The sequence below is a fragment of the Amphibalanus amphitrite genome, unplaced genomic scaffold (genome assembly GCF_019059575.1).
Source record: "Amphibalanus amphitrite isolate SeventyFive unplaced genomic scaffold, NRLGWU_Aamphi_draft 000660F_arrow, whole genome shotgun sequence".
Lineage (NCBI taxonomy): Eukaryota > Metazoa > Arthropoda > Thecostraca > Balanomorpha > Balanidae > Amphibalanus > Amphibalanus amphitrite.
In genome coordinates, this window is record NW_024882154.1 from 239,576 (window position 1) to 267,424 (window position 27,849).

General features: G+C 47.1%; 2 protein-coding genes across 2 annotated transcripts in view; one reads left to right on the forward strand and one right to left on the reverse strand.

Moving 5' to 3' along the window:
* Nucleotides 1–21,412: 21,412 nt before the first annotated feature.
* LOC122364185 lies at nt 21,413–24,561 on the forward strand. Its single transcript, XM_043334323.1, has 3 exons — nt 21,413–21,698; nt 22,158–22,316; nt 22,722–24,561. The coding sequence occupies exons 1-3, from the start codon at nt 21,638–21,640 to the stop codon at nt 22,913–22,915; spliced, it is 414 nt and encodes a 137-aa protein (XP_043190258.1). The 5' UTR covers nt 21,413–21,637; the 3' UTR covers nt 22,916–24,561.
* A 464-nt stretch (nt 24,562–25,025) lies between these two features.
* Nucleotides 25,026–27,849, reverse strand: part of LOC122364182 (sex determination protein fruitless-like) — a 106,854-nt gene continuing 104,030 nt past the window's right edge. Inside the window, exon 10 of the mRNA XM_043334319.1 lies at nt 25,026–27,821. Within this exon, the coding sequence (XP_043190254.1) occupies nt 27,659–27,821 (163 nt within the window). The 3' untranslated portion in view covers nt 25,026–27,658. The remainder of the gene's footprint in view (nt 27,822–27,849) is intronic.

Consider the following 27,849-nt stretch of genomic DNA (forward strand, 5'->3'; position numbering starts at 1 on the left):
ACTCATACAACTCTTATCACTTAAACTCAACACTCAAGCTGCCACCCAACGTTAAACGCTACCCAAGATCATTACCCAGCATACCCAGCCAAATTCAAACGCCAACACATCTCGAACCACACAACTCCCACCACCAAACACCTACACCAACCACCCTCCTCCCCACCAAAACACCAGACACCTACACCAACCCACTCTCGTCACCAAAACACCAGACACCTTACAACAACTAACCTTACAGCGCCTCGCACGCGTGCGTCGTGAACCCTCACGACCGACTAGCTCCCTCAGCCGCCGCCGCGCAGCGCCCTATCACACTATCGCGACGAGCAACCGACGAGCAGACTACCTTTGCGGGCGAGCGGGCGCGTCGAGAGGGGGCGATGTGGGGGCGCAGGGGCGACGCGGGGGGGTGGGGGGAAGGGGAGCGAGAGGACGCTGTTTTAGGCGCCGCAGATCGATAGCTAGTCAATGGCTGGTGTTGGTCAATAGACAATCTGGTGGAAATATGGTGGGGCCTGGCGGGGAGTAGAGTGATCCGGTAAAAAAAGATACGGTTCGATATAGGAGCGGTGCGCTACGGTAAATGAGCCGCACGAAACCGAAAGGACAGCACAAGATGAAAAGAAAGCATACGAAGAAGAAAGGAACAATATGAGACGGAAATGAACGGTATAGGACGTACGGAGATGCTCGAATTTTAAATCTAGATCATAATTTAATATTTAAGAGGTACGGGTAAACGTGAACAAATGATCATGGGATATGGTCATAGACAAAATACTTATCTATAAAATTGCTTAGAACGCTTAGAACAAGTTGATGCATGCTTGGCGAATAAACAAAACACAAGGTCATACAAACCCTGATCTTGGCTGATCTATGCATGTAACGACAGGGATGAAAATAAAATAAAAATATTTCAATGCATTGACAACACAAAAGCCAGCCCATACTGCCGTGCAAAGGCAAATGCCTACTATAGGGTGTCCCAGAAGTCTTGAAGCTTTTTTATTTTTGTCGTGTGATCTTGTTATGCCACCGATTAAGGCAAATGATGCCTCAAACGAAAGAGAATGAACTGAAATTTTGTATTTTCATGCGTAGAGCACCACTTTAGTCAAGTGGCCCCCGTTGTGAGACTCGCACAAGAACGAGCGCGAGAGATCACGTTCTTCGCTGCCGCCAAGATCTCCCGATTTGCGAAACACCGGTGTCCCCACTCCCCATGCCCGTTTCTTGTCAGCTTCAGAGCCTTAGCAAGTTAGCCCATGATAAATATGTGTCGCAAATGTTATTTGTGACAGGTTGATATTTGTCTTAGCCCCATAATAATGCGACGAATCAAAGGATTAAAATGGGCTGTTGCTTAGCGCTCTCAAGCAGCTGAGCCTTATTTTCGTAGTGGATGCGTGAAAACATCTCAGAAGACTTCCTGATCAGTAAATCATTATGTTGCTAATGTTTTCTTGGGGTCTGGGGTCAATACCTACGCTGTTTCCTGGCTTGCTTCATGGAATAAGGCTCTGAAGCTGACAAGCAACGGGCATGGCGACACCGGTGTTTCGCAAATCGGGAGATCTTGGCGGCAGCGAAGAACGTGATCTCTTGCGCTCGTTGTTATGCGACTCACAACGGGGGCCACCTGACTAAAGTGGTGCTCTACGTATGAAAATACAAAACTTCAGTTCATTCTCTTTCGTTTGAGGCATCATTTGCCTTAATCGGTGGCATAGCAAGGTCACACGACAAAAATAAAAAAGCTTCAAGACTTCTGGGACACCCTGTACTATGCTGGGTCACCCAGCCTCTGACCCAACATGACCTCTGGGCTCTGACCCAACATGAAGTTTCTGCCGTTGCACGGCAGCATAGCCGTCATCTCCTAAAAAATAACTGTTACTGGAAGCCAATAATCTCCCTCTGTGACAGAGAATGACCTCCCCTGAACCCTGACAGCTCATTATAGCCGACATGTTTTGTTCGGCCACCAAGTCACGCACGAAACTTGGCATCACTACCCTGCCAACCACTGTTGTGGCAGCCAAACGGATCAATTCTTATCCCAAAAACACGCACTGATGGATTCTACGCGCCAGCTGTCTACGTCTCCCAGAAACCATCCAAAGAGAGCCAAGAAACAGGTGTCCAAAAACTGACAGGAAAAACGGAAGCGACCCCGTTCGATGTTTTGCATTGGGGACAAAGAGAGGCGGCGGCCAACGGGGGTGATGGCTCAGCTTCGATCGATCACCTACATACTTGGGACAGGGTCAACAAACAACAGGGAAGGCGTTGCTGTTTGAACAACGCTGAAGCATCTCGACGATTCATTCCTATTTTGACAGATAATTTCGAGACATAGGTATCGTATTGAATAAAGTGGGTAATAAAGTCGCAAGAATTTTAACGATGAAAAACAGCAATAAGCAGCCCTGCCACAGTAGGCTGCTTGCATCAGAAATGTCCAACTCTTCCCACAAAAATAAAAACAATAGCATTCAGATTTTAGTAGGTATAATCTACTCATTCTTTGAACGAGTAAAATATTCATTTACGTGGATATCTAACCGACCCACCTATTTCTTAAGCCGATCAGCACACTGCAGGTCCACAGCACTCCACAGACGTCGCCTTACTGCACCCCAATCCGGACCCTACCTGATCTCTCATGCAGCCATGAGTTATTTATGAGTGCCACTTGCGTCCCAGTATTAGGGGGACTCCCGACAGTACCCGGCGGTCCCAGTAGATGGACCTGACGCACGACACAAAAACAAAGAACTGTCGCGGCAGACCCCGATATAGGTGTTATTCTGTATTCAGGTCAGACGGTCGATGTTATTGCTCGTGTCCGTTCCTATTCAGACATTTAGCTCAGAAATATGCATTTATGTTGCGTGCAACGGTTACTGACTGGCAACATATCGCTGGAGACAGACTAAGTTTTTTCAACATAAAAAGTTCAGAGGCAGCCATAGAGCTGTTGAGTAAAAGCCAGTTGATTATAGCAGCGCACAAGCCTCATAATTTTCCATTTTCGAGAAAAAGAGCAGAAAATAAACGACCACTCAACAGAAAACCAGACAATTTCACGGAAAAATTGTCAACATCCGTCTAAAAACTACGGAATTATACTTAGATGCACCAAACTTTTACATCCAAATCCCATTTCAGAGCTCGTCAACAGACCGCTTTCAGCCAACCACTGCAGTTGAAGTTGCGCTCAATACGCCGAGCAGCCGCGGTCGCCGGTTTCGAATTGGTCGCTGTTGGCTGTGACCTTGAACTCGGAACAGTGAACGACCTTGGCCTTGGCCCTGTGCCAGCTTTTCAGGACGCTCGAGCGCGGGGGGCGGGGCGGGACGCACAGCCAGTTCGGTCGATATGTGCCGTGGGTCGGAGGGGGGGGGGAAGGACATAGTGGGTGGGGAGGGGGCTGAGGTGGGGGGGAGGGGGCGTGGCAGAGGCGGAGACAGGGGCGGAAGAGCGTGCAGATAATGTCATCATCATAAACCGGAGCCTATGTGCTGCACTACCAATAGAAGTGCGCAGCATGTTTTAGAAGATATAGATTATCCAATAAAACTAATGTCTGTTCAATTGTACTTAAGTAGAGGCTGCACCTGTGATGAATAAAACAGGTTAACTAAATCAGCGACAGTAATTCAGCCAAGCATGCATAGATGACAGAAGAACCAAGTCGAATCTCATCTAAAAAGTATTTCTTCAGAAAATTATCGAAATAAAACGAAAAACCAATATTCGCATCAGCAAAAGTCGAATAAAGGGTCACCACTCGCACCATAAATGAAAAATCACTGCAAAACTCATCGGATGCTTCATCTCTTTTCAATTCAACCTCAACAATCTAAATTAGTCATCACAATGCAACCTCTATGACCACAGAGATGGCTCAGCTGGCATCAACTGGCAGGGAGCGGCATCAAAAACACCCCACCCCTCCCCGCGCGCGCAGGTGTCAGCGAGCCTGCCGCCATTGACAAGCGTTGGCGCTTAGTCATGCCAGCGCGCACATCAACCTCACGCAAAAAAACCACCGCCTGCGAGGTGCCAGGATACGCGTTGGCAGGGCTGTCAAGCGATAGTCGATACCACAGCCCGGCAGCGCAACAGGTGTTATATTCGACAGTTTTGGAGGAGTAAAACGTCGTGGAACAGGTAGGTATAGTTGCATCTATGGCATGGAACAATGCTTGAGGAATGACTATTTCGACTAAAGAAATGGAGGCTATTTTAGGAAAATACTCAATAAAACGTTAAGTTTTCTTCAATTTCCTAACGTAATCTCAAAGAAATCATAGCCTCAAGATAGTCTACCCAAGTATCTTTGTTTCTTCTCCCTATCGCAGAGGGATTAAAACGCTACAGCGACAATGGAGCGTTAATTAGACGCCAGCCAATTCATACCCTTCACTCGGTCACGCCAATCACTCGCCACCCCAGTCGTAAATCTCCTAGCTGCGCCACTGTAACCCCCTCGCCTCACCCCCCCCCCCCCTTCTGTCGTCGGCGCTGTCGACCCGCCCTCTGCTCCGCCTTGGGGCAGGTCAGTTCGGACCCGGTGTATCGATTGAACCTCTGCCGAGCAACGGCACGACAGCCCAGCGGGCGAAGTTATTCTCAGAATTGGCGACCTGCGAGGACATAGGTTGTTGAGCTGCCTCGGGTGAACAGAAATGAACGGAATCATATAATTAGACGTGATGTACCCGATTACAATGAAACGCCAGTAGATATTAATTAAAATGTATGACAGCATCATAGCAAAGCAGGATGATAATTTTATTTTTAAATCTTGTCCGAATGGATAAATGGGTGGCTATGGCCCCGGATGCCCCGCTAAGCAGTGCTTGTTGGTTGTTGCGAATGGCACCAACCAGATACCCAGCACCCTACATTGCCCGCACTCGGGTTGACCGGCAATAATTTGAATCGAAAGTTAAGCGTTACGCAGGCAGATGGCGGCACGGCCCTCACGGGTCTAGACTCCGGAGCATAATGAAATGAAACGCAAGCGCATACGCAATGCAATGCATATGATAATGAAACGTGTGCAATACCACATCAGAAGACATGGTTCTAGCGAAGCTTCCCAGCTCACATAATTATCTTTGTACCTGATTCAATGGCTCCGCATGACCACCAATCTTCACAAGCAGCTTGCCTGCACCCGTAAACTGCAGTGACACAACCTACACCCACACAGCAGGTGGCAGCCTGCAGTACAATCTACTCAGAGTTGTTATCACTCTGTGACTGACAGCCGGCAGCGAGAGGTGGGCGGTAGCGTCAATCACAAACGCTAGTCGCGTCAGAGGAAGATTAGCAGGCAGCTGAGGCACCTTATCAACTTGAAAAGTCTATCGAGTCCATGCTAAAACAAGTTGCAAAACAGTTTGATGACCATTAGGTAAATGTAGCATCAACATGGCAATAGTATAAACATGCAAAAAGTAGGCACGCAATACGCATAAACTCAGCTCTCACAGTGTAGATCAAATGTTTTGAAAAGACATACTACGAAACCAGAGCCCACGCCAAGCAGAGCTGTTGGGTAGCTGTCAGTTTGCGACTTCTGTAGTTCATTCGATCGGGAAAAACTGGAAATCTGGGACATAGTGGTATTCATATGCCAAGGTTTAATGTGTCCACAGAACTGAGCACAGTCAGTACCCTGCGTTGACTTCAACTGACTGTGGCTGCTCCCACCAACTGCAGACTATTCCCCATTACTTGGTATCATACGTTTAGTGCCAGAGCGATTCGAACCCCGGTTCTGCCCACGCCCCACTGGGAGTCCCTCGCTCTCCACTTGTCAGCTGACATGTATCATGATGCACGTCAGTGAGTCAAGTCATGAGTGGCCTCTCACCTCTTGGTCTCAAACTCACTGTGATTGAGTCACCAATCAGTCAGACAGTCAGTTCATTTTGTCACCAGTCAGTCACTTTCCCTACTAGTCCATAAGAACAGAACTGAACAATTACCAGATCACCAGGGCTTGGCATGTGAAATTGCACATGAATCACACACAAAATTATGATTTAAGGAATGGATGATGCCATGTATGCATGTTTATTCAGACCCCATAGACAAACATTACCAGAGACATGGTCAGCTGAGGATAGGCATAAGTGGATGGATAGTGGATACTGGATATCACTTAACTTATTCTATTTTCAGATGACACGTAAAGGCGTAAACCTGGTTAAATTCTGGTTCATCTGGTTCAATTATTCTAATCTTATTTTGACTTTTCCATAGTCCCTGAACAACTTCTTCTTGCTGTAAATGACTGTAGTTTATTGTATGCAATACCAACAACAAACATTTGTGAGGGGTTGATAGCAAATGATAACTTTTGACCAGCTCTGTTAAAAATTACAGTTCTTTACCTACCTGGAACCCTAGATAAAAAGTTATGAAAGCAACTTTTTATTCAAGAAATTCAATTTAAGAACAATTGTTTTCACCCCGAACTAATTAATATAGGTATCAAAATAATGTCATCACTGAACATAAAAATTGTAGAGACACTAGAAACATGAACATTTATTTAAAGCAGCATACATATTTTATTTGGGCTGGTCTGCCAGGGAAATAATTCCAACAATATTTTTTTTATTCCTTAGCCTTCAGTCTTTCATACTTCTAAGGATCCACTGACAGTCCTGGTTTTCCCCAGCACAAACTAAGCATATGATTATGAAACTAATAGTTACCTACCAAGTTAAGCAGAGCACACATGTGATTTAGGAGCAACCAGTCATGACAGACATCCAAAACTCACAGCAAGATAGCAGCAGCACTCAGCACCAGTAGGTAGCCAGACGGCACGGATTAGTGCTCTGCGTCAATCAGTCATGCTTGCCCAAGCAGGGGGGTCATGTCAAGTGTGGATGCAGGCAAGAAGAACAGACAGGATGACAGGAGACATGAGATCATTCATACAAATAACATGACAACAGCACATGCATGATAGAAGTTACCTACAAAAAAAGTTTACGACAGATATGAGGTAGGTAGCACAAAAATATATTTAAAAAATTAGGTACCTACCATACAACACAAAGAAGGTGGCATTTAGGTGGTGGTAAAAATCATGGGCTTTCAATTTGGAATCTTGAACTTGATGCCAAGACCAACATAATATGAATTTATTTCAGTGAATTCAAACAAAGAATGGAAACAAATGAAATAAATTTACCCTCCCAATGCACCCAACGCAAGCTTACCACCATCAAAATGAAGGACGACAGCTGTCCTGCGAGCTGGTGTGTGTTGTTTTCCTTCTCCAGCGGCAGCAATCGAATTTATAGATAATTGGGCTATATTGATATATTATAGCTCAGCTGTGCTCCAGCTCAAGCTAGAAAAACGGCAAAAACATTTGTCATCGATGCGCGCCGATTTCGTAAGCAACAAGTCATATTTTTATGGTGTTCAATAACAATGTCAATGACACAATATTGAAATCGAGCATCTTCTCACTTATGACGTCAAAACAATACTTAGCATTTCAGTGATTCAAGACAATTAGTGAGTTACGATTTGAACTGCAGCAAGCAGAATTTCACGCATTTTATATTAGGCCCTTCAAATCACTTCTTACTTCTTCTAGGTTCTAAAGTTACCTTCTTTGATTATGCTTTTTTCGCAGACTCTGCTTAAACGCAGTTCACACATGACCGTCAGTCTGTCGGTGTCGGGCCCGTCACCGTCGACCTGACCAAGGCCGTAAGAGGACCTGACGGCCTGCAGCCCGTCAAACGAAAGTTGAGATTTGGTAGCTCCCATTGGCTGCCATATGTTGTGACAGAAATGGCGCACCAATTTCGAGATGGGCGCAGATGGGGGAAGGGGATGGGGAGGGTAGAGGCCGAAAATATTCTTTGAATTACAGAAATAAAATACCACGTTTTTACATTTTTATGTCAAATAATGCTGCAAGTTTATTTTAATGAAAGACATATCGGTTCGCTGACTTAAACTAGGGAGCGAATCTCAAGATATCGTGCCGTAATAAACACTTTCGGGTGCGTTCTTTGAACAGATTTCACGTGAAATTTCACGTGAAATCGGAAGTCTAGCCGTTCTTTGCCGATTCCACGCGGAATTTCACGTGGAATCCCGCGGAATTCCACGTGAAATACGGGAATCGGAAAAGCTTGTCCCGAGCGCTTTTTTCAAGATGGCGACGCCCAGTGGAGGAGGGAATGTGAATGTGTGCGTATGATATGGACTGGTTTTGCGGAATATGTTACTAAATTGTTACCGTTTTTACCAAAAATCTTTTTAGGGATTGTTTCCGCTGTTACTAACCAGCAAACTGGTGTGGAGATATTAACCGGTAGGTATTCTTACAAGCTGTATGCACACCAGAGACTTTTCTATAAAAACTCCATCTGCCTCTTATCACTTAAAATGCATCATGTAACTAAGTAACGCTAAGTTCAATGCATGCTTCACAAATCTGGGCATATTACATTTATGGAGCCTCTGCGACAATTGCGCCGTGAAATTCCCGTGCGGTCGGCAAAGAACGCATCAGCTGACTGAGCCGTGAAATTTCACGTGAAATTTCCGTGCAAAGAACGCACCCATCTCAACAAATGGATAGAAAATTATATAAATTATCTTAAAAATGCATTTAAGCTTAATGCTGCATGATAACGTTCCTTTTCCTCTTCCTCCAACACGCAGACATTCAAACCGACGGGCCCGTCACCGTCAAAAGTTGAACATTGCTGAACTTTCCAAAGCGACGGCCGTCAGGTCCGGCGCCGGCGCAGTCAGCTGTTGCCGGCCGTCAAACGCTGCCGGTTCACACATGCCCGTCGACCTGACGGCCGTCGCTCCGTCGGTTTCGGCCGTTTTGACGGTGTCGGGCCCGTCACCGGCAGACCTTACGGGCAAGTGTGAACTGCGTTTAAAACGCATTGGTGCCATAAGCGGCCTTCACTAACAACACATTAGTGAACAGCGTAATTCTTTTTTCCACCCAAAGGAAGGCGCTATACGGAGAATATCCCATTGCGTCATTCAAAAGTGACTTACACCTCTCACTGGCCAGCTGGTTGCGTGGTGTAGTGGTGAGCATACTCGCCTCGTGATCTAACGATTAGGGTTCGATCCCCGCCGCCGGCCGAACTTTTTGGCGCGTTGTAGGTTAGGTTGTAGGTTTGTAGGTTGTAGGTTTGTAGGTTGTAGGTTTGTAGGTTGTAGGTCTGTAGGTTAGGTTGTAGGTTAGGTTGTAGGTTGTAGGTTTGTAGGTTGTATGTTAGGTCAGGTGAGGTTAGGTTATGTTTGTTTTTGTTTGGTTTGTTTACCAAGAAGCATCTTCGGGTATAGCGCCTTCCTTTGGTTGGAAAAAGAAACACGCTAGTGAACAGGAGAAAGAGAAGGGTGTCCGTGAAATTGGGCCTATATTCGATCTTAATACCTTACCTTACCTTACCTTATCCATGGATGAACCTTTCATCGAGGTTCTTTCATCCATGCCTTATCGGTTATCGGGTAACTACCAAATAAGGCCACTAGGCCTGGTCGTCCCGCTCCAATCGAGCATGTGTGACAAGGTAAGAACGAGGCTCTTAATTATTTTTTTTGGAAACAGGTTTATTCATATTCAGATTGTTACAAGACATTTCCGGTACATATCCACACACACGCACACACAAACTCATACACTTACACACATGCCCGCTCGGACACGGTCAGGAGGCGTTCAACCGCCTATCCTCCGTGCGGCAGTTACAGTCCCACACCCTCCATCCTGACTATCTGGCTGCAGAGCTTCTTTTGGAGGTAAAAGAAGGTATAACCGTCCCGTTGGTGACCTTCATTCAGGACGTACGCCTCGTCCACGCAGCTGACTCGCTGGTCGTCGTAATGGAACCACATGTCCCGTCCTATGTACACTGTACAGTGTACACGTCAGACACATAGTGTCCTGAGTGCGTGGCGCCACCGTAGTGGCTGACGACACGACGCCCACCAGCCGATACGTAAAGTCGCCGACCAGGTCGACGGGACGGAGCGACTGGTCTTCTTGGACGCAAAACTCGGAAAGGTGCACCTGTTCCACGGCGCCGGCCGGCTCTCTCTCCTGTGACCTCCTGATAACATGGAGCTCGCGACCCTTGTCCTCACGGGTCCGCCCCGGCTTCGAGTCTGAGTTGGCGGCGTCCAACACCTGCAGCTCGGGTGGCGGTAATGTCGGCGACTCAGCTCGGACTCCGACTCCAACTCTTAGTTTATAGTTACTTCAGAAAATATATTTTCAACAACATTCATAACAAAACGAAACCTTTATCTTCCAAATAGAATTATAGAAGTACTTATAGGCAGAATTGGCTATTGACATAAAACAACAGGTGAAGCAGGATTCTTTGCTTTCTTTTCTTTATGACTTTTGGTCATAAATCTGACCAAAAAGTCCTTGTTTGACTTTGATCTCTTTCCGCTAAAGCGCTAAATGAATCAATATTCATTCCATAGCCTTCACCTGGCACCTGATCATTCTACTTCATATTCTCTAGCCTTGAGATCAAATCATCTATCATGAATCTCTATCTCGATCTTTAACTCGAATTTCGATCTTTCGCTCCCTCGCTCCCATTTAGCTGGACAAAATGAGCATTCTAGAGTTCAGGGCTGCAAAGTGCGGAGTCGGAGTCGGAGTTGGAGTCGGTCGAAGCCGACTGCAGTTCTGACCGGGGTCGGAATCGATTTTGGGAGCCTGGGCAGGAGTCGGACTGGAGTCGGAGTCACCGAAAATCCATTGACTCCGCAAACCTTCCTAAGCTGCGGAGTCGGGAGTTCGAGTCCGAGTCTTATAGAGTGAGTCGACGATTCTTCTCGGAGTCGGAGTTGATTTTTGTAAGCCGGAGTTGGATTCGGAGTCACTGAAAACTCATAGATTTTTATAAATAAAATATGAATCAATCAATCAATCAATCAATCGACTCCGCAGCCCAGCTAGAGTTACTATGTCTGCTCTGAAGATGAAGTCAATGAAGGAATGGTGTCAGGATGAATTAATATTTAATCGAAAGTCGAAACCGAGATCGGGTGTAGAAGAAAATAATCGTGTTAACTGTTAGTATACGAAACAGCCACTAATGTTGAGGACCGATTTCAACTCTTCGTGTATCGGAAGTTATGGACACCTTGAGTATGTTGTCATTGGCGATTCAGCAGGTAGCCTACAGCAACATGATCTTGTGCTGTGTGATTGTAACACATTGCTGGTTAGTGGTTCCATGTGTACTTCGATAAATGCTTAACGTGCTACACCACATCCTACAGCTACACAGAAGTCAAGACATAAGTGCATTCGTCAGAGCCGGCGCATTTTCATAAGCCGTGCGGAGGCAGAGAGCCATAGCCGCTGTCGTCTAAGAAAACGTACAGGTATTCCCGCATACCCGCCGACGACTATTTCATCACCCGCTTCTTGCCCGAGGCAGACGAAATGGTGAAGGCCATTCGTTGAGCTCCGCTGTCCACCATCTTCGGTGCCAGTTTCCCACCATCTTGAGATGACTTCATACGCTGATCTTGGCAGCTCATTCTCAGATCCCCGTTTTCTCTCGGCAGCTTTTCACCTTCAACCTTGCCTAGTAACTCGCCTTCCGCTTTCTTAAGCACCCCGGCGAACACTTCCAACAAAGTGAGGACCGATACCCCCAGCATCAGACTGATAAAGCCTCCCAGTTCACTGAGGAGACTTGGCAAACGATAGGTCAGACGTTCCGTGGCAACCATTTCAGGAATCGCCGCGGGCGAGAAGATAAACTCAGAGTAGGGATCGTGCACGTTATCCACGGAGATGTCCTTCGTGTTGGAGATACTGGCGGTAAAGCGATGCTCCCGACAAGGTAGGAGACAATCGCACTTGCTAGCCAGCTTGGAAAGTGCGTGAGTTCGTTCCATTTCCAACAGCATTGCCTTCGAGCAGAGTTCAAGATCAGGGAAGTCTTCCATCATGTCTGGCGTAGAGCAGTTGTTCTCATTCACCCAGTGGGAGTGCGAACAGCGCACAGAGCACGTTTGGAAGTGGTATCCGACTTCCGAGTTGCACCGAGCTCTTGATAAGCTTTCGCGATCAATCACCGTGGATTTGACCTCCAACTGAACCAAGTTCTCACCGGGCTTCTCAAAGCTGGTGTCCCTCTGCAGTCCCCTGATCCCGAAGCTTGTCACGACAGGGCGCCTTCTTGAGTGGATGTACACACGCAACCCTTGCACCTTCAGCTTGCCGGTGCTCAGATGCAGCAGCAACTGGGTCTTCTTGTCGGAGGACATGTCGACGAGGTCGCCCCATGTGACGTTCGGCATCAATGTGTGACAAACAGCCCCGATCTCCAGCGCAACCCACGTTCGCCAAGTGCCGACTCTGCTAGAGGCGTAGCCTCCAGGATACCCAACCGTCTCATTCGTTCCACAGCCAGGTTCACATCCTCCAAGCAGATTTCCAATCGACACACCGTTTCCCTTCCATATGGTCTCAGCGATGGTCACGTTTGTGTTGGAGAAGAGGTTGTGCTGCCGCCATTGGTAGGGCAGAGGACAGAAGGTGATGCCGGGTACCTCGACATCCTCCCAAGGTGTGAAGCCGATGGAGACGGCCACGGGTTCGCTCCAGTGAAGGCGAAGAAGTATCCAGCTCTGGATAGCGCAGAGAGACATGCAGGTGACGGTAAGCAGGAGACGAAACCACCATGTCAGGCTGCGAAATCGTGAAGATTTCTCCGGTGTGGACATTGACATCCTTTCAGAACGAGGCTCTGTGAAGCTATGCATGAAGCTATCGGCGACGCGATACTGCGTCCACTGGCCTTCTTGTTAAAAAAAAACTAAAACAGTCGAGCCTAAAAGCCAGGGGCAGGCGGAACTTCATCACGCCTTCATCCAGCTACGCCATCCTTACACGACTGAGTTGCACACCACTCCGCCGCCTGTGTAAGACCGTGGAGGCTACCATCAGCCATTGATCGCTACTTATGCTGGCTCTCCCACGCATTAGACTGTCTTCAGACAATCGCTATTTATCCTATCGCGGCATCCCTAACAATAGCCTCAGCATGTGTTGTACAGAACTGTGCGCAACATTTGCTAATGGTTGGGCTCAAGGTAATGAGTGAGTTTGGTCAATAGGGTACATCCGCGGCTCACATAATAAGTCATTTTCGCATCCTTTATATGACGTTTAATGCTCTTCCCCGGTTCCCATGACAGGTAAAAAGCACATGAAAAGAGACTTGGACCTAATGAAACAATTCAACGAATAAGTCGTGAGAAGTGAACACCTAAAACCCAACGTCTCCAACCGTTTGAATAGTACGGGTGCGGCCGCCAGCTAGCATTCGTCGTTTAGCCATCCATAAACAAGAAAGAGTCCATTTTCGATATACCGTCACAATGAAAATTGCCTAGAAAAATAGCCTGGGTGGACGCACTCTCACGGGGCAGCATTAACGGCGCGACGTCGGCACCGGACACGCGCAGTGAAAAGGAGCACATGTGAAGGCTAGTCAAGGAAATCTCTGGTAACGCCCAGCGTCGTGGCTAGTGGCTACAGCTTTTTCAATTTTCACCTTTCATGCATTATCATCATCATGAGCTAGAAAAGCGCTATGAAATGATGCGTCATAAAGGACAGACAGTCCTATATCAGCTTTCCAGTGTCTGCACGGCAAGGCTTCTGTAGTAATGCTTAGGTTGTCTTTTACCTGTCAAAGTTTTAAATTCCCGTTTGTTTAGAGCTACGTTCAAGCAGTGTCGTCGCATAGTATTTCACTGCTAATGCGTCTACGAGGATGTGTGAATGTCGTCTTTCTGTCAGCAACTTTTCTGTGAGCGACGTGTCATAGTCAAAAGTCTGACACCAAATGTGGAAAACAATACCCAGGTACTCAACCACTTGGTAGATCCTCTATTGACCGGTAAAAACACGCTACCTAGCGACTAGCAAAGGAATCGCTGGACTTGCGACTTGCGAGGAATTGCTAACCTCACACTTCGTCGGGACCCTCTAGGCACACCACAAACGAATCAACACCATGAGAATATCTTTGGCACTTCGCTACCTTCTACTTCTGATCGCCACTTCCTCCTCATCCAACGGCTTCAAACATCTTTTCCAAAAGCAGCCGGGAATCTTCACTGGAAAAAGGAGCGAGGTAGCCACCAAACTCTCTCTGCGTATGTGCGCAGCGCTCTGCTCGAGAAGGGAAACATCGTCATGCAACGGGTTCACCCACAAGGACAGTGGCGTCTGCGTCATGTTCAGCGCTCGCCAGCTGTGTGAAGGAGCTGTCACGCTGGAGAAGGACAAAGAGGCGTCGGCCACCAGCTACCAGCGAATTGGTAGGTGGGAGGTCAGCCTCTGGGGACTGATAGTGGGACAGTATTCAGGGATTTGGTAACTGGGAGGTACACCTCCGATGTGCCTTCTATAAGATATAAGTTCCCACCGAAATGAGAAATTGGAAGGACTTTGTGGGGGCTAAACTCACGCAGGATCCTCATCACATGGCCAATAGAAATATAATCATTGATGATTTAAGCGAGACAGGCTTTAAGCACTGAAAGGAGGGGCACGTGGAAAAACGATGGTGTCTTCTATGAGACACTATCAGCCTACAGTAACTATGTACTATGTAGTATCGTTAAGCGCTACTCTCTTGGTCACTCAGTGTCTCTTGTTCTCTTGACTGCACCAGTCTCTTCCACCTGGTGCTATCGTTTTGCCGGCAGATTCGAAACTCAAGCCGTGCGCTGGGCGTTGCTATCAAGTGCTACCGGAAGCCGTGAACTATTATGAAGCGGAGTATCAATGTGCTCTGCTTGGATGTATCCTGGCTGTACCTTCCTATTTCATGGAGCAGCAATGTATTGCCACTTTATCTGGTGGTGTCAACTCCTGGATTGGCCTCAACGATCTGTCCCTCGAAGGCATCTTCTTGAGGGCAGACGGCTTTGGGGAGATGTATAAACAGGACGGCTTCTGGGCTTCGGGGGAGCCGAATGGGAGAACTAGGCAGAACTGTGTGCGGATGTCCTTTGACAATGGAACATCTGACCCAATCGGCTGGCAAGATGTGGCTTGTGAGACATTGAATGTGCCGTTTTGTCAGCTTCTCGGCTAGGCCTTAAACGGTACAGGGCACTTTTCGTCACTTAAGTCATACATTATCTTCGAACGGTTTTGTCAGTTCTTTTACACGATACCTCTTATCCAAGATTACTTTACTACTCCCTCTTATCATGGCTACGCCACGACAATTGTCTTTTTTATCTGACCCCTAGGACTCTAAATTATTCCCTATAGTCTCACCGAGGTGCTAGGCTAGACGGCCCACGACCGCAGTCTTATTTAGATAATTTGTTCGCAAGTGCGATCGTAATAGATGGTTATTTATCGTGTCGTCAGGTACGCCCCTCCAGCAAAAGAGTGGTTGGTTAGCCTATGTGTTTTTGGTGTAATAACTTTGAATGACAGACAATCCTGTAAAATGACTCAATAGAAATGAGAAGAGGGTTCGTGCACACACTTCGACAATGGTTTTCAACAGCCATTAGACGTATTCATTAGAGCACTTCACGGATAGGCTTTTTAGGATCCGGCCCGGCCCATATCCGGCAAGTCATATCCAGATCCGCCCATTATCCGCCTTTCTTTGAATATCAGAATCCGGCCCACCCATGGCCCGTATTGCAGCCAAACTTCCAAAAAATATCCGTAATAATCCGTTTCACCAATAACTGGTTTCACCCAAAACTGGACTAACAAATTCAATCTATGGGACCAGACAGCCATACATCTCATAGACCATCATGGTTCCAAAAACCATGCATACATTGCATACATTATCCACTTGAAGACAAGTCTTGTGACAAGTGAGTGTCATAAAATGATGCCTATTACTTTAATCAAACCTCTGCTGCCGCTTAACACATTAGGTTAATTTTTAACTTCAATGTTGAATGTTAAAATTTTGATCCGTTTTGATCCGGGTTCAACCTTCAATTCCCAAATCCGGCCCGCCCATATCCGTTCTTTTTTAACAAATTTAGAATCCAATCCTATCCGGTCCGCGGATTTATCCGTGGATAACGGATTTATCCGGCCCATGAAGTGCTCTAGTATTCATCAATCCAGATCGCTTATAGTTATGTTGGCAACCAACCACTAAGTACCTGGAGGGCCGTACGCACTAGAAAAAATGCGCAGAAGTAGCAAGTTGAAGGTTTTATGCTGTAAATAAATAAAAATGCCTAAAAATAAATGGTTGGCTTTGAAACACCTAACGCCACAACGTTTTGTTTGTTACAAGCCAGTCGTCGTTAGAGGAAGGTTAGATGTTTGACGCCGTATTTGATGCCCGGGTATGTGCTGCCTCCTTTGTTACTGTAATCCTGTTTGCATATTGCTTCCGGTAAAGAATTGCTATTTGCTTTTGTTTTATCCGTTTCGATTTGATGCCTCATGTTTTGGATGACTACCGAAGACTTCTTCAAGCTGAAGACTGCACACGGCACATGATGTTGGTCGTGGTATAAGATAGAATAAACACCTCACCTGAGCGGAGCGCATGGGGTCGAGTCCCCCTATGCCATGTCGACGTTCGATGTTCGACTATAATTCTGACGTGGGTACTAAGGAGAGACACATCTGACATTCTCGAGCCAATAGAAGTCACGAACCATGTACAAGCTTTTTCAGAAGTCCTCCCTCGGCCTCGATCCCGTCGTTCAAAAGACATTCATTGAGGTTGGAATTGAACTTTGGTTCAAAGAATCCTCATTAGCAGATCAGGAAATCCCATTCGCAAATGAATAGGTACCTTTTTCAAATTGCATATTTCTCAAAATTACAACCGGTAGCTCAAAGGGTGATTATAATTAATGCTAATTGCAATGTCAACTTTAATGTAATGGCCTGCATTGCCTGTTCTAGCTTCTCGTGCCGTCAAAGCACAAACACTTAACAAAATGTGGCTGTGAAGCCGTATTGCACCGTGCACGCAAGTGCCGTTTAATCAGCAAATGTCCGAATTATTCACATAATAAGCGAAGGAACCAGTGTATCCATTTTGTGGTGGCTCACCTAAATCAATAACGGAGGCAAGTCAGACATAAGTCAGTCAGTTTCCCTTTAGAGTCAACGCTGAAAACAGTGGCAATTCAGTCGTTTGGTTTCGTCGCTCGTGGAAAGCTTTACCGTATGGTTTCCACCAACGGTCTTCATGCAGCTGCCTACATGGAGAAGTCAATTGCACTGTCCCGTTGGATAGGTGAGGCAACCATCTAGCGAGTGGCGACACGGAACTATAATCAGTGCCTTCACCGTCAGACTGTGACGTTCAGCAGCATCCTGCTATTGTTTTGGCAGCATCATTGCGATTGGAAGTTAATTTTTCACCGCCTCTCTGCTTTGCATCTATGTAGATGTTCGGCAGAAATGGGGAATCGAGCTAGCCGTAACCAGTGCAAAGAAGTCCTAAAGAATCTCCGGATCAAAAGTTGGTGCATGTCAATGCGACTGAAGCATGCCGTCATTCTGTTGCTTTTCGTGGCTTGGCTGAGCTTGACCGGTCAGAAGACGTACCAGTGTCTCTCCGAGCCTACTGCCGTCTCCTTTCGCTGGGAAGAGACGTTTCAGAGACCACGTTTTTCCGTGTGCCATTCTTCCATCTTGAATGACAGTATCCAACGCATTCTCATCCAAGGTTCCAGCAAGGAAGTTCATGACGTCTTCTCAAACCGCTCACTGGTGGATTTCTTCCGCTGGTCGGGTTTGAAACTTTCAGAGATCATCGTCCCCGACGAAAAACTGGAAGCCGATTTCTTGCGCCAAAGTCCGGACTATCTGCAAACAGAGTGTGGTATTTGGAACACAACTATCGACTACGGAAACGGTGGAATCTGCGCCACACTGACACCTTTCTGTCGTGACGTCACTCTTCGTCTTCGCCGGCAGCCCGCCTTCGAAGAGCCCTGGAACGGCGTCATCCTCAGCTACTTCCTCTTCGTGCACGGTGATGAAGAGTACTGGGGCCTGCCGGTGCAGAATGTCACCATGTATCCCATCACGAACGAGACCAGCCTCAAGTCGCTTCACCTGCGTATTGAGCGCGATGTTCGTCCGAACTTGTGGAGGGCACCGTGCGAGGAAGACCCCGCCTACAGTCGAGTGACCTGTCAAAGACACTGCTACTTTCGCTGGCTGAACTGCAGCATGGAGTCATCTTCTGTGACTGCGGATAAGCCCCTCTGCTTAGCATCGGACACCCTCTGGTACATCGACTTTGACTACCTCGGCGAGCGACCCTTCATAAGCTTCCTCACCAATCCCGAAGGCTTGGCGAGCTGTCCGTGCCCCGAGCCCTGCATCCGCGACCGATTCGACTACACAGAACACCCGAACCCGTGGCAGCCGAACGATGAGAACACCTTGGTGCTCCACCTTCGTTTGGGAGAAGTACGCCACACGATGGAGACGTTCATCACCTACACTCCAGGCGATCTTCTCGCCGATGTTGGCGGGTATCTGGGCCTCCTGCTTGGTTTCTCGCTGCTCTCGGCTTTTGATGCGCTCCAGGGCGTGATTGACAGACTGCGCTGTCCATGCTCGAAATCTATCAAACCAGTGGTCCGAGCCAAGAGGACGCTAGTGGTTGCTGGATGCCAAACAGAGCTCAGTCTGGGTGAGTTTGAAGAGACAGAGGGCCTTCGGAAGGCTTCGCGTCATAGTGGAAGAGATGAAGCTACGAGTGACACGGATGGGGAGGGTTGGTCGATGTGTTGAATGACTGGGCATGCTTAAAGGTATTGCGAATCCAGGTCCTTGCAGCGCTTTATGCATACAGCTTGGAGTGACATTGAAACTGAAAGCATGCACTTGTCATCAAGAAACATATGCTAGTAGGCACCTTTGGTTTCGACTTTCGAGGGTAGTTAAGACACGACCACTGACCAGTATCTTGGGTGCAATGAATGCCTTCGCCCCTCACCCTCGTCCGCCGCTCGAATAGGGCAGGCGGGGTGCACTCGGCCCGGTTTTGTCAGCTGGCAGCAGTCGGTTTTACAACTGAGGGCATTCGATTCAGTGTATCCTCCATATCCGTGGTAGGTAGGTACATAGGTAGGTACCTTCTAGGTAGGCTGGTCGCTGGAACCTGGAGCCATTGAGGCAATTAGAATTATGCTGACGCCTAAGTGAACTTTGTAACTAAATTAGCGAATTACGTTTAAAGCACTCGGCTTTCCGAACAGTTTCAAGACTGTATCTAGGTAGGTACCTAGGTAGGGGAAGTTGGGGCAATGCCGCGCGAGTTGGGGCAAAGCCGAAATTCGAGATTTTTCGAAAACCGTACGACATGGATGCCACCTGTCAGTGATGCTCTGAAGCTTAAGTGACTACCAATTATCGCATGTTTGTTACCAGTCGACAGAGTCGTCATTCGGAATACTTCGGCTGTGAGGGCGCCAAGAGCGTTTTCAAGGTACGTTTCCTTTGTACTACATGCGTCTTCGAAGCTGCATTTCCTACTCATTATGCTACCGTTTGTCTGGCCAATTCTGTCAAGTACCTAATCTTCAGCACGTCTTTGCATAAGTGTGCTGCCTATTTGAAATTTATACAGCACGTTGAAAAGTTATGGGCCTGCAAATGAAAGTATGGCTGGCTGGGGTAATGCCGAAAACGTGCAATTACGCGCGTTAACCCGGCAGTTGCTGGGGTATTTCGCCACCCACCGTTTGCTGGGGGGGGGGGGGGCGTTAAACGCCCCCAGCCGATAACTCGAGAACCAATAGGCGCAGCGAAACGCACGAGGCGGCAAACGAAAGAGCGCGACGAGACGCTTCAGATGAGTATTTTAAAGTTGAGTTTTGAGGTCACAGGTCGGGTCAAGGTCAGGTCAAACACCTGAAATCGGCCTTTCAGTAGCATGGACTTCAGGACTTCGCAATGGGCGCCTCTCGTCATAAACTCTGTCAAAATGGTGCACAATCCATCGTATAAGGCCTACAAGAGTGTCAGCTCCATGTAGGGGTCAGTCAAGCATAGGTCAGGGTCAAGGTCAGGTCAACCGGGTAGGCACATATCCCCGAAAATCAAAACTGATATTCGCAGCCCGTGACACATGTTTTATGGGTAATTTGGGGCGTAGAACACGATGGTGACATTCATTTTATCATATGTGTACGTGTTTGGCTAAAAAAGTTTAATTTAAGAAATGCATGTATCATAGTCGTGAAGTAGTCACGAGAAATTGTCAAGATTCAGTTGAAGATTTTTGGAAATGCGGAACGATAATCAATAATCGAAGATAGCCATTTGATTGTTCATGGTATTGGCAGTCTAATGGCGTTTACGGCATGTCTGTATGTCTATTCTGTGATTTTATATGATTTTTTGAACATACGCCGTTTTTGGTCGAAAATTCAAAAATCATGACGTCACTAAAACCTCGATATCTCAAAAATTTTCCGACTGATTTTTTTGAAACTTTGTCACAATAAACTTCAATCAATTCCCTACAGGTACCCAAAATTTGGCGCGCCTGCGGCGCGCCGTTTTTATGCTATGGCCCGGCGAAAAAAGTGGGGGCGTTTAACGCCCCCCCCCAGCAACTCGCGGGTTAAAGCACGCTACGTGAACTTTACCGCTGTAGAATAGCAACGCGTATTTTTAGTCACACAAATTACACTTTTAACCGACACAACGGCCTGTTACCATAAGGAATGATTTACCTGGCCTTTTCTTATTATATCACACAATTATAACTTCCAGTGTGCACCAAGCGTCCTCAAGCTCTTAAAACGCGTGTCAGCTTTGACGAATTCTGGATAAAATTTGACATAAAATAGCAAAACATCAATTTCGGCATTCCCGTAGATCATTTCTCCCATTTTCGGCTTTCCCCGCAGTCCGGGGCAACGCCGAAAAAGTCACTTCTTTGATATTTTTAGTTTGTGCGCTTAACGGTATGCGAATTCATCAAATGCGCCTGGTATGTTTGAAAGGCAAAAGACTGGCCTCTCGAATGACGCCAACAAGAATAGCTTATGTTGTCTACCTTGCGTGCTACGGGCGTCAGAAAAAAAGTATTCGGCGTTCCCCCAACTTCCCCTATTCTTGTCACTTCGTCGGCGGCATAAATTACGTTTAAAAGGAATCCGCATGATAAAATATCGGTTTCGATACTTTGACTTGGAATGTACACCTTCTATGATGTGATTAGTTCAAATACACCCGCTTTCGATTCGACCGCTTGTGCAGAACTTTATAGAGTTCCGACTTCGTAAACTATGTTTGTCATTTCTATCGGGGATTCATAAGTGTAACGACATCGCCAGTTCAAGGTCATCGGATATCCGTCTGCTGTGGAGCAAATCGTTACGGGGCTTCCGGTCGATTCGGATTTGTTGGTTTTGCGACGCTCCGGAACGTTCTTTCCCTATCTATTTGTGAACGAATTCTGTTACTCGTTAGCTCGCTGGGTGGTCGCTCTTGCTTGCTCTCCTGCTCAAATTGTTGCCTACACTTTTATCTCTTTTTGAGACGGTTGAGACCTTTGTGATCATACCCTATCAAAGAATGAATATTTTTGCCCTGCTTCTGACCTTGCTGCTGGTTTTCTCTGCATATATTGTTGGATGTAAGTATGCAACTTGTGTAAGAATATTTGCATGCTTCAGTCTAGCTATCATTGATTATGACCCCGATTTAAAACACTTTCTAACACGTGCCCAGTGCCCACGTTCTTCAGCTACATCAACATACCTCAACCCAACCTCAACCTATAGGTCTATGCCAGGACTGACCCCTGGGTAAGGTTGCAAGTGCAATTGATTATCAGGTGCTCAGCTAATTCTTGATCACATAATCTCGCTTTTCAGGTACACAGTACAATCGCCTAACATCTAAAATGAATGTTCATTCTTCTTTATGTGGTATGCTTTGTATGCAAATGCCCATTTCCTTCTGCAGACCTTAGCAAACTTGCATTCTCCTTTTTATGTAGGTATGTAGGGAGGTAAAGATTGATTGGTTTCTCTCTACTCAGGGCTGGTTAGAATTTATCAATAATACTGTGTGCTTTTTCCTTCCTTTTCAGGTGAAGGCCTGCGATGCCATGAGTGCTCTTCAGCAGACCACACTGCCTGTGAGGACCCATTTGACAAAGACCGTGCCAAAGCAGCTGGCTTTCTCACATTGTGTGATGAGCCCACCAAGCAGGGGCAGCGGGTGCTCTGTCGGAAAACACACCAGACAGGTGAGATTCCAGTCTGTCTGAGCACATGACAGTGTAATTGGCACACCAGCAAAGCTGCTGAGGCTGCATTGGCTCTTATGTAGTTAGACACAGTGCTGTTTGTACAAAGTGAGTGTTTTATGATATAGGATAGAAAGAGGAATGATTGTGGTTATCATCTGTGAGATTAAAATATTTATACTTAACCAATTATGGTTTCATGATCATCTACCAATTACTGTCTTTACTCTTCAGTATTTCTAGGGCATCAGCTGATGACTTAGGCTCATCTGCAGTATTGAATTGTCAAAATGCCAGTCCTACTATGTGTGTTTTTCCCCACACTTTGGAAGCCTTACACTATTAGTCCACTGATGACCTTTTGGCCACACCCATCGATGACCATGTCACGCCATGTCATTCCAGTGCTGGGCAACGTGCGCATAATCCGCTCGTGCGGATACGCCAACCACAGCGAGACTTGCGTGGGCTCCCGCAATGCGGAGGTGGTGGTTCGCTCTTGCCAGTGCTTCGAGAAAGACGGATGCAACGGAGCGACTACGATGACAATCGCCGGCACCGTGGTGGTGCTGGCTGCCGCACTGCGCGCCATCTACTGAGCGCCGCCCTAAGCTGGAGTTCGGAGCCCCACCAGTAGGTTATGTTTGTGGAGACATTCTGTTCCTAAGATCACAATGTTCGTTTAGGATGTGTAGTTTTGTTATCGATCTTACCATGTGATATTTTGCTACGCCATATTTACTTGTGGTTCATTTTTCCAAGACAATCAGGAGTTTTGCATTTGGATGTGATATTTTTGCCGATAAGTTTGTATACAATATTTCAGTGTCACATGTCGTGTGTTAGGATATTTGAGTGATCTCACACCTGTGTTTCGGTCAGTTCCGGGGCTCCGGAGCTCTCAGTCAAACGTAGTGTCCTGGAATGACGACTAGACTGGCTTGGTAGTGCCGTGTCTGTAGTCTCTCGGGTCGATGTTGCTCACACACCCTACTCTAGTCAGATACTCTTCCACTTTGGCCAATAGATTTTAAATGGATTCATGCGGTAGAGCTTAACAGTATTAGAGAACTGTTACCATGATGATTAAATTCAGAGATCAGGCGATTGGATTCGCTATGGATGTCTTCTGTGTTCTTGCATTGACACATCAAAAGAGAGTTAGAGTCTTGCCTCATGCTTCCAAAGATAAAGGCTTTGAGGGCATACCATTTCGAAGTTAGTTCATGGGAACAGGCAAACATATAATTTTGTGGCAAGACACTCCGAAGCTCCGAGATTGGACGTGCCCGGGAGGCATCATGTTCAGAATAAAGACATTCGTACAGCAGGGGTTCAACATTCCTACTTATATGCTACGTGGTTTCTGTACGCCGGTAACAGGGTAGACGTTCATAGTGGCCAACTAACTACGTAATGCAACATTATTGTAAACCGGGTACATTGCAAATGTCATTATTGTTACCATGTATATTTTTCTACTTATTTTGGTGTTGACATCCAAATGACATCACTATTCGAACAGGGAAGCCGAATTTCTGTTGTTGTTTTTTCGATGTCGCGCGGTCAGATCTTTCCACATCGTGGTTAAATGAAGAGCCTGTTCTGCTGTCAAACATTGCATTTAGACCAGCAGACCTAGCTCAATGCTTCCGTCCCTATTGACTTAAAGTCTTTTCCAGTGCAAGGATATATGCCAAGACAGTTTGATGTTTCAACGATCCATTTTTGAACGGAACTTTGATATGAATGTGAATCGGTGCGATGGTTGAAGTTGTGATTTGGGCGGTACCATAAGCCATATTTATTAAAATTGAGCTATTTGTGCCGTATGCTGGCATCGAGAGCAGTTGTCACTGGTATTTTTGTAATTTTTACGTTACAGATTGTATTGTATGATTTTCTTTTCAAAAGGCTGTCATTCGGTAATTTCCAGGATATATGCTGAGAGGATTTCTGAACTATTTCCTCGAAGAGAAAGCCATAACTTGATAAACGGGCTAATATTCCTAAATGGGTTATTTGAGCGAACTTTAATGCAAACTTACTAGATGGCTTCACAGTCGCGTCACTGAAGCACAGCGGCGCAAGTTAGATCGTGCTAAACTAGCTGCCTTTCAGATCTCAAATTGAAATGTGCATACGTAGCGAGGTCACGATACCAGTATGGTTGCAGTAGCCAAGTGCCTTTGTTTTGTAGATGCCTGTGTGTGTGCGAGACTGAAATAAATGTGAAAGAACGAGATCTGATAGTATCAAACGGGTTGTTGTCTTGGGAGAGAAAATAGTATTATCGGTCAGACAAGTCAGCATTTACATAGGGCCTTTGCATAATGAAATCAAATAGTGCCAAAAAGGCATATTTATCAACAGTCAACACAAGCAGATACAGCCAGTCAGGGTACATAAGTGCTCAAGGTCATCGTGATGTACTACGTAGATGATAGTTTTATCACTCGGACTTACCTAGAATGTTTTCAGCTTCGGCAGTTTGTCTTGTGGCTCCAACCGCGCACCCACCTCCCACCGTGTCCCGTTCACTACTGCGGCCACGCAGTGACCTCCGCCAGGTCATACGCAGAGGCGTACTCAGGGAAGGCGTGCTGGGGTGCATCCTCCAGGCACGAGCAAAATGTTTCAATGAGGTGTAGAAATCATTGTCGCGTCATTCATCGATCAATCCAGCAGGTCGGTGCTCCCAAGAAAACATTGTTTGAGTAACATGATATAATTTATTTATTACATTATATAAAACTGGAATCCCACCCGCAGAGAGAGAAGGACCAATCACGGACATATGTGTACAAGATCAACAAAGCGAGGCGATGACGTAGAAAAGGGGGCGTTTTCTTCTCGAGAGCGTGTGGCATACAGAATTCCAGAACTTGGCAACACAGTCGACAAAGTTTATCCGCTATTTCCACCAAATCGCTCCGAAGGTACGATCTTAGGTACGGACAAAGGAACAGTGTGAAAAATGTCGAGTTGTGGCTATGGCCACAGCAGTCGCCCAGTCAAACAATACGAAATCTTAGGCAAACAGTTCACGAAATGCCACAACACGTTGTTTTAACCAGCCCGTTGGATATTATGTGATTGAGCGAGCTCTCAGCTGGAACGAGCATAACGTCGGACAGGGGCGGCATCGCGAAATAGATCTTTCAACATGGCGGTAGTCTCTCCACAACAGAGAACAGGGTATAGTCTATGTTGGCCCGAGGGCTCGGCAGTTTTGAAATCCTGAACAGGTGCGGTATCAGTGGTAACGAAGCGATATATATGGTAACAGTGTGGTAATCATAGCTTATGAAACGACAACAATATTTGCACGTTCATATACCTAATAATTGGTAGCTAACGGTTTTCACTTTGCAGAGGTTTTGATCTCATCCTGTGGCAATATTAGAGATGGTATCTAGTCGAATCTATCATGGGATTATCTGACAACCTGTTTGCGACATCTCCAGGAAAATTTACTACGGTAACAAGCATCTGTCACAAAACCGCGACGACCAATGAATAATTGCATTTCCGGCCCGGACTGCTCTTGCGTTCCAGTGACGTCATCCACCGTCACGACCTCAGACTTGGGAGCTCACAGAAAAGGGAAATACAGCCACAGAAGCCCACGACGCCTCAAGAACTGGACGGAGGAGGTAGATACGCAAAGACGAGCAGGATTCCAAAACATAGTCGCTGCACACCGACCGTCGTCGATAGGAAGGTACAATTCAGGTTCACATTATCAAGATCCCGCAACCCGTCACGAAAAACCTCGTCAAATTAAAGCAGAGATCCCCGTAGAACGTAGAAATCTGGGGCGAGGCGAACATACACCGCACGGGCCCCTAACACTGATATACACGTATTTACAGCTCAAAACATGTATGGAGACATCAGGTGGCTAGTTTGTTAACTACAGGTTCAAGGGCTTAATGCAGACGGCCAGTTTAGCCCCTTGGCCAGGGAGCCCGTAGTTAAAGCCGTATAAAATTGATTGAGCAGCTCCTCAGTTGGAGGTACTCGCTGTGAACTAAGGAGCGGATGGTACGGTCCGGCTGCCGGGGCGCGCCCGGGCGAGAGCCCTGAATTGGAGAGCAAGTAATCTAAACATGAATTGTCACAGAGCCGTAGAGCGACCAACAAAACTCTCCTGAACGGAGGGACACAAGTCGGGCAAATCACGCTCGGGGTGTCGATCAAGTGGGCTTAGTCATTGAGCTGGAATTGACCTCTCCCGTTCTTGACGTCACTGCATTGCTATTGGCTGAATCAAATCAACAGGACAATTGTACTTGGGGACGTCGAATGGTGACCCGCTTTCTACATGGAACAGCACATCGTCTACCACAACAGCTAACAAATAACAGTCAGTAAAACCTACCGGAAACGGTACAACAACACATACCACACGACCATAACGCCACCTAGCGGAGACAGTGCTAATTGCCAACCTGCTGGCGCGTCACATCTAGCTAGGTACCGCGCACAACAAGAAAATGCCCAGCGTTCAAATGCTAAACGAAAGTCTACCAACCGTGTGCACAGAAATAAAACTTTGTGGTACCCTGAATCAGTACGGAGCTTCAAGAAGCAGACTTTCTGGTCATCCGTAATGGACAACGTCTTTGGCTGCTGCGTAGACGTTAGTTTAAAAATGTCTCCTAGATGGCGTTGCGGTGAGGGCGCCCACGCGCACAGTTAACACACATAGAATGTGAGACTTACGTCTATATGGAGCACCTTTCTCTGTAACAACAAAACGAGGTCATGGACTGTCGGCGGACACACAGATGACGTCATATATATCCGCCGGGAACACTCACACAAACACGCGCCGCGCCTGACATCTATCGGAGACAGGCGAAAACGTCGCCGCCATCTTAACCGCCACCATCACGCGGCCGCTCTGCGCTGAGTCCCCGCCGCGTGGCGCTATGTATGCACTGAATGCCTGCAGAGGCGGCGGCGACCCGGTATATGCCCGAGGCGCTTCCAGCGAAGAGGACAGAGGAGTGCGAGTGCACATATTGAGGTAGAGGGCCTCTTCGAGTGCCAGCGTCCAGAGTGCACACATACGCCGTAACCAGCCATGGCGAGAGCTTCGTGTGCCAAACGTTGAGTTGAACGAACCACCAAACATCGCGTGCTTCGCTTCTTCTTCAGCGCTGCGCGTTTAAAGCTGCGCTAAAAGCAAACGTCGTGACAGGTCATGTAGTGCCAAGCCATTCCTTCGCCACATTGCGCCTGCGCTTACGGCACCGTGGCTGCCAACGTCACCTAGCGTCGACCCGCGCGGCTTAGTTTCGCCGGGCGGCCGCGACGCGGCGCCACCGTCGCCATCAGTCGCCACTCTCGGCACGAGATGGTGACCCGTTCAGCTGATTGCGGACCCTGAACGTGCGGAAGTCGACGGCGCTCGTGGGGGTGATGGTAATGCCGTTCTCTGGGGGCATCATGGGTCCTACGCAGGCGTGCGATTTGAGCTCCTGCTGCTTGGCAAACCTGGCGGAAAGGGGATAGAAACTCGTCA